The 15,838-nt window shown below is 40.2% G+C and overlaps 1 protein-coding gene across 7 annotated transcripts in view; it reads left to right on the top strand.

The window, feature by feature from the left end:
- HUWE1 (HECT, UBA and WWE domain containing E3 ubiquitin protein ligase 1) overlaps positions 1–15,838 on the top strand; it is a 779,197-nt gene that overhangs the window by 78,205 nt on the left and 685,154 nt on the right. For all 7 annotated transcript variants that reach the window (XM_033921870.1, XM_033921880.1, XM_033921834.1 and 4 more), the window contains one exon: positions 12,868–12,968. In XM_033921870.1, coding sequence (XP_033777761.1) covers positions 12,868–12,968 — 101 coding nt within the window. The remainder of the gene's footprint in view (positions 1–12,867; positions 12,969–15,838) is intronic.

Raw genomic sequence — 15,838 nt, 5'->3', positions numbered from 1 at the left:
TCCACCTCCCCAAAATTTTGTAGAGGTGTCTCAGCTGTAAGCCTTGCTACTGATACCGGCAAAGCATATGGTTTAGAGCGCCAATAGCGTCTGTTCTGACATTTAAAAAAATAATAATAATAATTCCTGAGACAGTGCCAGTCTGAAGGGATCATTCCCTTGTTTATTATTGCTTTTTTCTTTTTAACCGTGCACTTTTACAGCTAGGTCGCAAATTGAACAATGAACCCTTTTAAAGGGAGAAAGTGCTCATTGTGCTCCAGATGTGAGGTAGATTCGGCCGGCCTGTGCTCACGGTGTGCAGGCTGCTGTGAAGGGGAATTTTCATTGGCTTTGGGTGCCGGCGAGCAGGGTTCCTCTTCGTGAGTACCTTGTGTGCTGACAGCGGGGAAGCCCAGGCATTCCCCGCCGCCCACGCAGGGATTTCCTCAACCAACGACAGTCAGGGAAATGAGGTTTCCCTTACCGCCGATGCTGCTGGGGACTCCCTTACCCCTGCTGCTGGCTTGCCTGCTTTAGCAGCTGGGAAGGTTCAGGCTTCCCAGCCGCTACAGACCTCAGGGGTGTGTCTTTCAGCAGAATCTGCTCCGTTTTTGTTGGGAGCACCTCCATTTTGTCTGCAGTCTTAGGTGACCTTCCCCCCGTTTTGGAGAGTCAGGGGCAGGTTTCTGCTGGGTCTTCTGCTTTGGCAGTGAAATCTATTGGGCCACCAGGGGCTTTTCCCTCTAATTTTGTTTTTGCCTTGTGTAAAGCTTATCTTCAGGCGGCTAGGGATCCTGCTTCCACCCCAGGTGTCAGGGGCGGGGTTCCTTCTGTGTCCACTCGGGTTTGGCCCCCCCTCAGCATCGGTCTTTTCCCTGTCTCCTCCTCTCTCGTTCAAGCAGCCGTGGGTCTCTTGGGACAATGATTTATTGTATGAGCAACAGTTTTCGTTGGATGAGTACCTGGACCCTTTGGGAGACCTCCAGGATCCCCTTGAGGGGACGGATGCCGTTAGCGGCAACTTTGTGGTTCCGTCTGCTGGCAAGGATGGGTCCATGGTGCACATTTTTCAGTGGGAAGAGCTCCAGGAGCTGATTCTTTGGGTCTCCTCAGTGTTGCAGTTTGAGGACGATGCAAAAGATCCCCTGCTTGTCGTGGACCCTCTGCTTTGGATGATACGCTCTGCATCCCACTCTTTTCTTACGCATCAGGATATTCAGGATATTGTCCTTGCGCAGTGGAAAGCGCCGAAGGTGCCCTTTCGTTTTGCGTACTCTATGGCTCGCTTGTATCCCATTCTGGAGGGGGATAAGGATACCTTAAAGTTTCCAATGGTGGACATGGTGGTCTCCCCAATTGCGAATTGGCATACAGTGCCTGTCGAGGGCGGCTCAGCCTTATGAGACTCTGAGGAGTGTAGATTGGAGGCCCTTAAGCAGAATTTTGATGTCTCTGCCCTAGCAGTCCAGGCAGCGATGTGTGACGGTCTGGTGGCTCGGGCCTGTTTTTGGTGGGCCGAGCGTGTCCTTGACCGTGAGTTTGATGATTGGTCCTTAGTGAAACAGGAAGTAGCCAAAATTGAGATGAGTGCCTCTTATCTCTCTGATGCCCTATATGACCTGTTGCGAGCATTGGTCAACAAGGCTAAGCTGACAAAATTTCCCTTTTGGGGTCTTTTTTGTTTGGTGAGGATTTGAACAAGTTGGTTCTTATCGCTATCAGACGGCTTGCATGGCTGGACATTAGTGTTAGGTTCGTTTAGCAAATATTCCCTGTCTTGGTGAAGAGCTCTTTGGAGACAAAGTTGAGAATGCCACCCAAAGATATATATTTTTTTAAATAAATCTTTATTCATTTTTAAAACTTTCAACAAGTGTAACATAAGATACAATCATTTTATACTTTAACATCACTTAATATACCATCAAATTCAAACTCACATCAAATATCCCCCTCCCTTATACCCAACAATTGTTCTTAAGCATAATGAATCAGAAAATATTCCCTCCCCCCCTCCTCACCCTGGACGCGTATGAACAAAAGGAAAAAAGTATTATTCACTCTGTACAATATTTTGTTAATGGCTCCCAAATATCCCTGCTGTATGGCTACTACCCGTTCCATTTTAAATATTTGGCATAACGAATTCCACCCAAAATTATAATTCAGCCGATCCCAATTTTTCCAGTTTTTTGTAATTTGCTGTATGGCAACCCCAATCATGAGAAAATTTTTTATTATTATTAGAAGAGATTTGACTCTTGGATCTCATGGAAGTACCAAATAACAGTGTCATATGATAATGCCACTGGATTTTCCAGTAGATTATTCACTTGGCCCCAAATGGATTTCCAAAAACTAAGTATCAATGGCCAATAGAATAGTAAATGATATAATGTCCCAGCTTCGAGATGACAGTGCCAGCATCTATTAGACTTAGAGCTATCTAATTTCTTTAAACGAACTGGGATCCAAACTGCTCTATGTAACAACAAAAACCGTTTGTCTCATAGATGCCGACACCATACATCTCATCCTCCAAGCCCAAATACGTGACCATTGAAATGCAGTAATTTGATGCTTTATCTCAATGCTTCAAATGTCACGCAGACCAGCCTTTGGTATCTTATTAAAAAATCCAGATATTAATTTATACCACTGAGCGGCCTGGTGTCCCAGGAACTAAACTAAACCTTAAGTTTATATACCGCATCCTCTCCACAGAAGTGGAGCTTGGCATGGTTTACAAGAACTTAAAATATAAGAAGAGAAAGGAAAAGGTTTACATGAGCTTATATATAGAATGGAAGAGTAAGGGGGAAAATAGAATTACATGTTAGAGAAGAGCCAAGTTGTCAGTTGCTTGCGGAATAGTTGGAGAGAGCCCAGGTCACCGGGTCCGTCTCCAACTCTTTAAAGTGACCAATTCGGGAGCTTGACATTTACTTTGGGAAATCGGAGGAGACTTCTTTGGCTGCCCCCAAGCCCACTGCAGTAGCGGCTCCTTCTTTCCTTGGCCCAACGGGCAGGCACTGATTGAGATGGACCCCTGACGTCACCGGGTCCGTCTCCAACTCTTTAAAGTGAGGCTGCGGTTGCGGCCGCAGGGCATGGCCGAAGGGGCACGCTAGGCCCCTTGGGAGCCCCTTGGAGCCACGAGGAGCCGGGGAACCGGAACTCAAGTTTTGTTTGATTTATTTGTATATTAGTGGTCTAGATTGACCATGGGGAAAAGAAAAATTAAACCTAAGAGTTCAATACCAGCTATTTCTGGCCCCATGGATAGGCATCTAACTTTAACTGAAAATCCTTCAGTAGCACCACTTAATATGAATTCCTCCTTATTGGGTGCTTCAATGAGTCCCCTCGAAAGGACTCCTCCTCTTCATCCAGTATCAAGTGAGAGTAGGAATATAAACCCTGCTATTTCCAACGAACAAGTGGTGTCCTCCACTCAGATTAATAAGTTAGTTTTTACTGAAATACCTAAATCACTGAATATTTCAGGTGGAGTGGAGGAAAATCCACTAACGGAGGAAGCACAGGATATTATCCTTAAAGATTTGTGGTTAAGTATTTCTAGAGTTGAAGGGTTTCTCAGGTCAACGATGAAACAAATAGTGGATTTTTCACAGTCTGTTTCTCATAAATTAGAAAATGTGGATTCCAATTTAAGTTGTTTGGATAAACGATTGAACGTTATGGAAACTCAATGTAATACACTTCAAGCTGTCTCGGTATCTGCTGTTAAAGATTCTACTGCGATACACTCTAAAATGGAATCTATGGAAAATATGCATAGAGCGAGAAACCTCCGCTTGGTCAATTTCCCAGTAACTCATCTACTATCACCTGAAATTCTGTAAAGGAAATTTTTTAAAGAAATACTGGGATTGACCAATGTGGAGAATTTTCCAATTAATAATTATTATTATGTTCCTCAAAAAAATATAGAATCTGCCCAGGAGGTGGACTATTTGGTCACTACCGAAATTAATATGACTGAATTTCTGGAAGATTCCCAAGATGTGATTCAGAGTCGGTCCACTCTGGTGATAACATGCATGAGTGAGATAGATAAGATGTTAATAATGAAACTTTATTTTAAAAATAGGTTAACAAAATTTTGTGGGGATTTGGTTAGGATTTTTCCGGATGTCTCTAGAGCTACTCAATTAAGGAGGAAAGAGTTTTTGAAATTAAAAGTTACAGTTTTGGCTCTAGAGGCATCCTTCTATCTGAAATTTCCATGTAAATGTTTAGTCAAGATACAGGACATTGAATATGTTTTTTGGGATCCCATACAACTACAACAATTCTTAGTTGCTAGAGAACAGAAACGAGTTTAATTTTCCTTTTAAATCTCATTGCTGAGAAAAATAAGAGGAGTAAATTAGAATCCCTATTAAGTAAGGAATGATTCAAGGTTCGCTAGGGTAAATTGAGAATTATTTCTTTATCTTTTCCTAAACTTTGTTGGAATTGTATCATGTCTCCCCATTATGTGGGTTTTAAAAGGAATTATGTATGTATGATTGATTATGTATTGTTTAATATCCCTTTTTTTTTCCTTTGTCTTATTGGATATTGTAAGTATTCAAAAGTATAATTAAAATAAAAAAAAGGAATAGGTGTTAAATTATTGATAAATTTTAAAGTTTGCCACATGTCTAATAAAATTCTATTGTCCTTATACAGCCTAGGCATCTTGATATTTAGAACGTGACCTAATCGCAATGGAGACATGAGTTGCCATTCCAACCATAACCAATCTGGGAGATATTCCATGAGCTCAGGGAGGATCCAGTACATACCCTGATGTATAATATTGGCTTGATGGTACCTATAAAAGTTGGGAAAATTTACCCCACCCTCCACAATTGGCTTTTGTAAAGATATTAAGACAATTCTTGCTGCTTTCCCCAGCCAAATAAATTTTGTCAGAATACTATTTAATTTCTTGTAAAAAGACCCATGAAAAAACACTGGCAACATACCCATTTGGTAACAGACTACAGGCAAAATCATCATCTTAACTGTTTGGACTCTCCCCTCCCAAGACAGATGTAATGGATTCCAATGCTCACACTTTTCTGTGACCTTCAGCAATAATGATTTTTCATTTACTTTCATAGTTTCTTCCAGTGTACTTTTTATCCAAATACCTAAATATTTTATACCCTCTTCCTTCCAAAGAAAAGGGAATGTATCAAATAATCCTTTTGTACAATATACATTTAATGGAAGAACCTCTGATTTACTCCAGTTTATTTTGTAACCAGAAAATTTTCCAAATCTATCATTCAGATCCAGTAAATGTGGAATGGTGGTTTCAGGATTCCTCAAATGAAGCAATATGTCATCTGCATAAGCAGAGACCTTGTATTCCCGACCTGCATAAGGAATACCCTGTATCTCCTCTGCCTGCCGAATAGCCAATAACAAGGGTTCCAATATGATGTCAAAAAGCAAAGGAGATAACAGACACCCTTGTCTAACTCCCCTTCTAAGACAAAAATATTCAGAAAAATTATTAATGTATAATCTTGCATAAGGGGAACTATACAAGGCTTGAATCATTTGTATAAATCCAGAACCAATATCAAACCAATCCATTGCTTGATACATGAAGGTCCATTCTACACGATCAAAGGCCTTCTCTGCATCCAAGGATGCAGAGAAAGCTGGATCCTCCATAGTTTTTGATAGATTTAACATGTGAAAATCCAATCTAGTGTTGTTTGAATGTCTCTGAGCAATGAACCCTGTTTGGTGCATACCGATAATACAAGGGAGAGCTGTAGCAAAGCCAATAACTTAGCCAGAAGTTTTCCGTCCACATTAATCAAAGAATAGTATCTTTATTTGGTTTTGGCAAAACTATAGTTAAAGATTCAGCCATAGTACCTGTAATACAACCTTTAGTCAGTTAATCCTGATATAAATTTAATAGATGAGGTAATGGGGTAATTTGAAATAATTTGTAAAACTCTACAGTGAACCCATCACCACCTGGAGCGGATCCAACTCTAAGGGACTTCAACGCTACTTATAGTTCTTTCAAGAGTTCCTTTTATATGCTCGGGGATTTTAGGCCCCTTAATTAACTTCAAGAACTCTAAACCCTCAATTTCTGTATTTGAATAAAGCTCAGGAGAATATAAAGCTTTATAATATTTCAAAAATTGTTTTAAGATATTTCCAATTTGAGAATGAGTTTCCCCATTCTCATCTGTGAAAGCCACAATTTTTACTTTCCTTTTTTATCTTTAAGATAATTAGCTAATACTCTTCCCGCTTTATTAAAGTTTCCATAATACAGAGCCTGTTGAGAGGAAATCTCATATCTGTATTTAGCTTTTAAGAGGGCCTGCAAAGTATTTTGTTCCCATTTCAAGGCCAATTGTGACTCCAAGTCCTTAATATTTTGTTCCAAATTAGGGAACTCCAATCTAAGTTGTCTCCTAATATGTGCCGAATATGAGATAATTTGCCCTCATGGTAGCTTTGAAAGCATCCTAAAGTGTTTCTAAAGAGATTTCCTCTGAGGCATTGATTTGAAAATATTCATTCATTTTTAATTGAAATTCTTCACCTTTTTATTACATAGGACTATATTTAATGTGGGGATGGGGAGGTATGTTATGTGATTTAATAGGTTTATTCCTGATAAATGGGATGGGTGGGGAAGGGGTCTTTTTTATATGCATTTGACAATAATTGTTAGAATGTCAAGTGATTTGTACGAATTATCTGATTGAATTTTGTACACTTGTTTCAAGAGTTAAAACTGAATAAAGAATTAAAAAAAAAAAAAAAAAAAAAAAAAAGAAATTTTTCAATAAAGTTAGAATCTGCAAGCAATGTATTATTTAACTTCCACATAGGTCTATTACAATCTTGTTCCTCAAATTTTAATTCAATCCAAACTCCAGCATGATCTGATAAAACAATTGAATCTATGCTAGCTTTGGTTACCTGTTAAACTAATTGATCTGATATAAATACATAATCTATTCTTGAAAATGATTTATGAACCTGAGAGCAAAAGGAAAACTCCCGAGCATTAAAATGGAGAATTTGCCAGATATCTTTTAACCCACAGGATTGAACTAAATTATCCAATCTCATTGATTTCAAAATCCTGCTGGGTTGTTTATCTAACAATGGATCCATAACAGCATCGATGTCTCCAGCTACCACTTGATTAGAGGCAGCCAGTGGCAGAAGTATCTGTTGAATAGTCTTAAAAAATTCTACTTGATTCGAATTAGGGGCATAGACAAAGAACAGCGTCGGAGCATGTTTCCCCAAGGTCATCTTTACTTGAACCCACCTTCCTGAAGGATCTGCAGAAATAATATTAAATACAGCTGAACATTTCTTATGGACTAAAATAGCCACCCCCGCTTTCTTTCCCACAGCTGGCGCAAAAGAAACATTGACCCACCCTCCTTCTAGTTTCATAGATTCCCCCGCAGTCAAATGAGTTTCTTGTATCATACATATATCCACATTTTGCTTCTTTAAAAAACTGAGTGTTTTCTTCATCTTAACAGGATGATTGAGGCCATTAACATTTAAAGAAAATGATTTAAAATTTCAAAGAAGGGAACCCAAAATAATATACCAAATACATTGCGCAAATGCACCCTATATTCAATATATGTCCTAAACCCCTTAAACCCCCCTTTCTCTCCCAGTTCCCTACCCCCCTTATCATACGATTGCTTGAAGACATATATTTAGACTAGCAGTCATATTACAATTACAATTAATCAACCCCTATAAACTAAAAATTTCATGAATATTGAAATAAATAGATAAATATTTTCTAAGTGGATAAAATTAATATAATATAACATAAATACATTTCCTACCTACGTGGAAATTCATTAATGAAATTGCTTAAAACAAATATATTTAAATAATATATCTAATGAATACCCTTTAAGTTCCCCAGAATCATATCAAAACCCCTCTATTAAACTACTAAATAAATTTAGAGCAATGAGACCTGACCCCTGAAATTCTAAAAACATGTATCGGGAAATAGATATAAGATCCTATGGTAGTAAAGTAATTAATCTATAAATAATAAACTTTTAAACTTCATAAAATGAATACTGCAATACCCTAAAACCCTTTTTTCTTTCCCCATAAAATTAAAATTAATCAACCCTTAACTACTAAAATATTTCAGAAATATCTGAATGAAAAAATAAATACTCAGAAAGAATGAGCAAATAAGTATTAGAATATAGTAACGAAATAAAGTAAATTCTCTGGTAGATCATACTATTTTGTTGGATTGTTTGGAATGCATTGGAGTCGCAGGTAATGTCTTGAACTGGTTTCATGGCTTCCTGGTTAAAAGATCATACCAAGTGTTTAAAGAAGATACCTTGTCTTATTGTTGGGAAAACTCCTGTGGGGTCCCACAGGTTTCACCTCTGTCCCCCACTTTGTTTAATATTTATCTTGCTTCCTTGGGAAATTTGCTGCAAAGTTCAAAGCTCAAGTTCTACATTTATGCGGATGACATTACTATAGTCATCCTGCTAACTTGTGTGTCACCGGAGTTCATAATTTTTTTAGCGATTATTTTAAGTCAGATTGAACTTTGGATGACTGCTTATAAATTGAAATTAAATGCGGGAAAAAACTAAATTTTTTTTAGCAACTCCCAATGATAAGATTAAAGAAACAATATTACACTTGAATGGTTTGGACTATAATATAAAACAATCCATAAAAATATTGGGTGTGACTCTGGATAAACATCTCACATTGGAACAACATACGGATTTATTGTTTAAGAAATGTGTCTCTGTGCTTTGGAAGCTTTGTACCATTAAGAAGTATTTTGATGAAACTTCCTTTCGTTTATTGGTTCAGTCTTCTATCTTATGTATTTTCGATTACTGTAACATATACCTAGGTGCTTACAAGAAAATTTTCAAAATATTGAGAGTGATTCAGAATACTGCCGTTCGCCTCATTTTTGGTTTAAAAAAATGGGAGCATATCACTCCTTTTTATTTGAAACTCCTTTGGTTGCCAATAGTCGAGAATTCAGTTCAAATTTTCTTGTATTTGTTATAAATCAGTTTCGGGTTTGTTACCAGGTTATCTTATGTCTCATTTTTCTTTGAGTCACGCCAAAAAGACCACATGTAGAGTGCACCTGTTTTCATATCCCTCCATAAAATCCTGTCGTTATAAGAAGTTCCTTGAGGGAACCCTCTCATTTCAAGCCACTAAATTGAATGTGTGGCTTGGAAAAATTATGTTAGAGGTCTCTTCCTATCTTGATTTTAGAAAATTGTTAAAGGCTCTTTGATAGGCTGGTATCTTAATGCATTCTGCTTCATTTTTTCAATCAAGTTTCTTATATTAAACTTGATGTATTTTATCTGTTCTATGCATTACTTCTTTCCCTGCCATGCTGGTATTTTCTGCATTATATTGTAAATGCTTTCTGTCTTTATCTGTTTTTAAGTCCATTATTCTAATTTGTATTTTATCTGTATCCCATGTATTAGCTCACCTTGTTGTGAACCACCTAGAACTTTTTCGATATGGCGGTATATAAGAATAAAATTATTATTATTATTACATATGTAGAGAATCATTAAAGTAATAAAATTATATAAACAGTTGTATTTAATAAAACCAATAAGTACCCTTTATATTGCCTCAAATCAATCCAAATAATCCCTTTTATGAAATTTATTATTAAAATTTTTATCTCCCCCACTAAATACTTATACAGCAACAGTGACAAGAGTCTGTTTCTGGCAGTTACACTGAAGCCCAGTTTTTCAGATCCTTCCTATCATCATCCTCTTCCTCCTTGGTTGGTTTGGCAGGTAGTGACACAGAAGGGATATTTGGGCTTTAGTGGCAAAACCCCATATTCTTCAGCACTTCTCTTTTGCCACCCTTAAAATTTCTAACTCGTGCTGGAAACGCAGCAGGCACAAAATTATTGGTCTGGGTCACTCCTGGCCGTGAGGTCTCCTTCCCGGGACTCGATGTGCCCTTTCTATTTCCAGTGGTACTTTTAAGTTTAGGGGGAGTACTTTTGGAATCACTTCTTCTAGGAAAGACAGCATATTATTTCCTTCTACCCCTTCCTTTAAACCTAGGATCCTCACATTATTTCTTCTTGCCTGGTTTTCATAGTCTGTCATCCATTTCTCCAATGACCTTATGATTTTTACATTTCTGCTTTTGTTCTGGTCTTCATCTGATTCATTCTTGTACAGACCAGTTCCATTTTATGACCCAGATTTTCCACTTCTTGTTTCACCGCTACCACTTCTTCCTTTACCTCCACAATCTGCTCTGTGACATCTTTCAATGTTGACCTAATATTTCTTAGTTCCTCTGGAACACTGGTCTCAAACTGAAACCCGTTGCAGGGCCACATTTTGGATTTGTAGGTTCTTGGAGGGCCTCAGAAAAAAATAGATGATACCTTATTAAAGAAATGACAATTTTGCATGAGGTAAAACTCTTTATAGTTTATAAATCTTTCCTTTTGGCTAAGTCTTAATAATAATATTGTAATTTATAGCTAAAGATACATATGATCAAGAAACTGTTTTATTTATACTTTTGTGATTATGATAAACATACCGAGGGCCTCAAAATAGTACCTGGCGGGCCGCATGTGGTCCCTGGGCTGCGAGTTTGAGACCACTGTTCTAGAAGTTCAATCATATCCAGAGCGTCCAAAGGCAGGACAGTCTTGCTTGGAGTGGGTGGATCCTCTTTCAGTCTCTTTCCCTTCCCTTCTGATTTTGATGTTGTTTCAGGCTTAGTTTGTTTACTAGAAGCCATTAGTTAAGCAGTTCCAGATTTTCTGCCGCTAAGGAGAAGAATTATACAGCTGAAAATCAACAAAAGGGAGCCCAGGGATGAGAGCTCAACAGCTACACAGCTATTTCCTATGTCTCCAAGTTCCGGAATTGCCACCCAAAGACTTAAGTGACATGAACAAAGCTGGACAACCTTAATAGGGTCCAAGGCTGACCCAACTAAGTTTTCCCAGAGATCTGCTTCCTATTCATATAAGAGGAATTATCTAGCCACCATGTCCTCTGCCAAACCCCCACCACAGAAGAGGCAGAAATCGCAGAAGCCTCAGACTTTTGTTTCTCAAAAACCAGCTCAGTCTTTTTGACATGCTTCTAAAGAGCATCGCCACAATATCCCCATCTTGACCACTTCTACAACCCATCAGAGGCCATCTACTTATTTCTTCAACGTTGAACTCTCATTATCGTAGATATCTGGGTCCTCAAAATCATACAGGAGGGTTACTCTCGTTATTTTATCACCTGTCCTCCAAACAACCCTCCAAGAGAATCCTCTTTCACATCTCAACAGACGTACCTTCTTCAGGAAATCAAAGCTCTACTTCATCTAAATGCTATAGAAATAGTACCTCCTTCCCAGAAAAATCAGGTATTTCCTAATTCCAAAGAAGATAGGAAGTCTTTGTCCCATACTCAGTCTCCGAGCTCTCAACATATATCTAGTAAAAGAAAACTTTTGTATATTATCTCTGGGTACTCTATACTAGAGAGTTGCATGGGACAGAAATAAAACCCGTCCCTGTCCCCACCTGTCCCTATAAACTTCAGAAGTAGTTATTTCATTTAATTATGCTTCCTGAATATCTGCACTGGCAAGTAAGGAGAGTTGTTGGGAGGGGAGAAAGCCACTGTTAGAGGCTGGGAAGCTGCTGGGCAAGGGGAAAAAGGGACAGCTGCTACTGGACCTGGAGAGGGAGAAGGACAGATGCTGCTGGGAGGGGAGGAGGGAAAGGAGTCTGGGAAGTTGCTGGGCAAGGGGAAAAAGGGACATCTGCTACTGGACCTGGAGAGGGAGAAGGACAGATGCTGCTGGGAGGGAAGGAGGGAAAGGAGTCTGGGAAGCTGCTGGGCAAGGGGAAAAAAGGGACAGCTGCTACTGGACCTGGAGAGGGAGAAGGAGAGATACTGCTGAGAGGGGAGGAGGGAAAGGGAAGAGAGTTACTGCTGAACAGGGGGAGGAGGGAAGGGAGAAGTATGAGGATAGGGCAGGGAGGGGTTTTGGCAGAGCCTGACAGGAGGGAGGGGGAGGGAGTGTTTAGAGTCTGACAGGGGAAGGAAAGAAGACTGCTGGGTACAGAGCCTGACGAAGAAAGGAAGGGTGGGTGCTGGATACAGAGTCTGACAGAGGAAGAAGGGAAAGAAGAGTGCTGGGTACAGAGCCTGATGAGGGAGGGAAGGAAGAATGCTGGGTACAGAGCCTGATGAGGGAGGGAAGGAAGAGTGCTGGGTACAGAGCCGGATGAGGGAAGGAAGGGTGGGTGCTTGGTGCAGAGCCTGACAGGAAGGAAGCTGGGTGCAGAGCCTGACAGGGGAGGGAAGGGGGCTGGGTGCAGAGCCCGGCAGGGAGGGGGCTGGGTGCAGAGCCCGATAGGGCAGGATACTTAAATATTAAGCCACCTGACTTATGTTCGAGTCAACCATTTTTCTTCCTTTTTTGGGGGGGAAAGGGGGTCTCAACTTATATTCGGATTGACTTATATTTGAGTATATATGGTAAGTAACTGAACTGCTGTTCTTTGGAACATTTCTTGGAGGTAGAGGGACAATATGCCTGGAGCACTTCTCAGAATGACCTATTAGAATTTATAATGAAAATATCAGTTGATGCTCTATTGCACTTATTTTGTGGGAAAAGACACTGATGAGGAACTGTGAATATTATCCCAAAGAATGAATGGGTGACAGGGCATGGAGTATTTCAGAACAGAAAGGACGATTCAGGTTTCAGCTTATGCTGCTTGGGGACTATTTGTTTACTCTCTCTTCTTGCCTCTGGCAGTGTATTCCAATGCTCTTCAGGAGTCTGCAAATAGCATTCTGTATAATGGGCTGATCGAAGAGCTGGTGGATGTTCTACAGATAACAGACAAACAGCTAATGGTGAGTTGTTCCCTTTCTTTAGATACCTTTCTGCCTCCCCTACTCATGGAAAATGAGTATAAATGTTTTTGGTTTTATGGCATGATATTCATTATGGAGGTTTAAAACTTCCTGCAGTTAGACCATAGTTGATTGAATTGCGTATTTTCTTTAAAAAAAAAAAAAATTGAATCGCTTAATACAAAGTGATGAACAAATCTAAAAAATTAATACATCACAATATTTGAGGAGACAGTGCAAATAACATAGACAAGTCACATAACATAGACAGGACCGAGAGGGAAGTGGGGGTAGAAATACAATGTATGAAAGTAAATGAGACGAGTAAGGGAAATAACAAAAGGGAGGGTTAAAAAAGATTTTTTTAATCTGGAATTAAAAAGTATAACCTAATTAGACTTTGAGGGTTGATGCAGAGAAACATGTGATAGATCCAAGTACCAATGGCTGAGTACATGACTTCTACCTTGAGATTGAGAGAATATTCTGCAGTGGTGTTGGTGAGGAGAAAATATTCCACAATAAACTAATGAAATGCAAATTCAGAGTGTACAGAGCTTGCTTGCTAATCAGGGGAAGGCTGCATGTATCTAGCAGCATGGGTGGCTTTGCTGTGCACATGTTTAAAGCAGCATGGGTGGCTTTGCTGTGCACATGTTTAAAGTTTTAAGTTTCAAGTTAAATTAAAAGTTTGATTAAATTGCAGTTTCAAATTTCAAAGCAATGTACAGTTAATTAGGGGAGAAACAAGTGCCTGCACATATCTGCACATTTGCACATGAGCTGGAATGTTCCGAGAGTAAATATTAGCTCTCAAAAACTTGCACATAAAACTTTTGTGAAGTTAATTGTGATAATAGAATTCCTGTTCACGTGCAGATGTATGCTGGCACTTTTTCTGTTTTTTTTCAGATATGCACACAGAGCTATTAATTCCTCTTCTGTTTTAAAGTTTAGATACCTGTTATAGTTGAAGCATAAAAATGAAAAGAACTTGCATTAAATTATCTTGACTAGCTCTTCTACACTCTAAGACCTAGTAGAAAATTTCTCATTTGCATGCTTTAAAATCCACTGTTTACTTCTGTTTGTTGTGATAAGAATACATCCATCCATTTTAATATACTATGCACCCATGGGTACCGCACAGGTTAACTTCTGCATTGAACTTACGTGTATTGTGCTTCTGCATTGGACACTGAATATTTCAGGGAATATGATGAGACAATTTGCAGGGAGCAGATGTGGGTAGGCGGTGTAAACTAGATTATGTTAACACTGCTCAGCTTATTTCCTGAAGGTTTTTTGAGGGCTAGTGATAGAAACATAGACACTTGATGGCAGATAAAGGCCAAATGTATCACATCTGCTATTCTCTACTGGGGTAGATGCATTATCCCAGGACAAGCAGGCAGCATAGTCTCACGTATGGGTGATGTCACCAACGGAGCCCCTTAAAAGTGCATCGCCACTTTAAGTCTTTAGAAAATTCACAATAGCCCGAACCGTGCATGCGCGAGTGCCTTCCCGCCCGACGTAGGACATGCGGTCCCTCAGTTTTCTAGTTTCCGCGGAGCTAATAAGACGTGCTTCAGCTTTGGTTGAAGTTCTTTTTTTTTCGCTTGCCTTCTCGCTCTCACGGTTTGTGACTTTTTGTCATAATTTATTTTCTTTAGCACTCCAGACCGGTAGAGATTAATCTTGCAAGTGGTATATATCTCATCCTGACCAGCAGGTGGAGACTGAACCAAAACTGGAATAGTACATAAGAGATACTTTCCCCTATTCCTATCAGTCTTCTTTCAGTCTCCAGCAGGTGTGCGTGAGCTGTACCCATCTCCCTTGGTAGGGCTGTTGGAATTTGTTTAGGGTTTCTAGTCCTCGTTTTTGGCCGGATTGAGCTTGGGTGGGCCCTGTTTGGAGGTCTGTCCAACCTCAGGGGTGTCAAACCTGGCGGGTCTCATGCTGGGTCCCTCCCCCTCCCCCCATTTTTTTAGAGGAGCCTCAGCAGTAAGCCTTGCCCCCTAATTCAAGCATATTGCTTTGAGAGCCTGTGGAGTCTGTTCTGTAAAAAATAAAATCCTGAGGTAGTGTCGTTCTGAAGGGTTGCTGTTCCTTTAACTATGCTGTAAATAACTATATTTTTTTTACTAACTGGCACTTTTATTCTAGCTAGGTCGCATATGGAGCAATTGAGCACTTCTCAGGGGGAGATGTGCACAATTTGGTACAGACGTGAGGCACTCGCGACCGGCCTGAAAACAGTTGTTCGGGCCGGTGCGGTTGTGGAGCTCCATCGGCAGCGGCTGCAGGTGTCCAGGGCTCCCCTGCCTTAGTGCCTCGTGAGTTGGCAGGGAGCAGTGGGGAAGCCCAGTCTTACCTCACTGCCCCCGGAGGGATTGCCTCTCAGCTGATTTTTGTTAACAGCTGATGCCGGCTTACCTGTTTTAGCGGCTGGGTTAGTTCAGACTTCCCAGCTGCTTCAGGCCTTGGAGGGGTTATTTTTGACGGGAACTTCGCCATTTTCACACAGTCCCCTCCATTTTGTATGCAACCTTGGGTGACCTTCTTCCTGTATTGGAAAAACAGTGGCAGGTTTCAGCTAGATCCCTTGCTGTGGCAGGGAGTCCCATGGGACCCCTGGAGGTTTTTCCCCCTGATTTAATTTTTTCTTTGTGTAGAGGCTATTTTCAGACAGTTGGGGGTCCCATGTGCGCCTGCGGTTTTCGGGGGGGGGGGGTTCCCTCCCCACCCCACCCCACCCCCTGTTGCTTTGCTTCCCTCTTCTCCTTTGGCGTCCCCTCTTCTTCCTTCCTCGTCCAAGCGCCTGTGGGTGGCTTGGGTTGTGGATTGGTGGTTGGAGGAGCTTG

Source organism: Geotrypetes seraphini, chromosome 1 (genome assembly GCF_902459505.1).
Source record: "Geotrypetes seraphini chromosome 1, aGeoSer1.1, whole genome shotgun sequence".
Classification (NCBI taxonomy): domain Eukaryota; kingdom Metazoa; phylum Chordata; class Amphibia; order Gymnophiona; family Dermophiidae; genus Geotrypetes; species Geotrypetes seraphini.
Note: the sequence above shows the minus strand (reverse complement) of the source record. Positions and strands in the feature narration are given on the sequence as shown.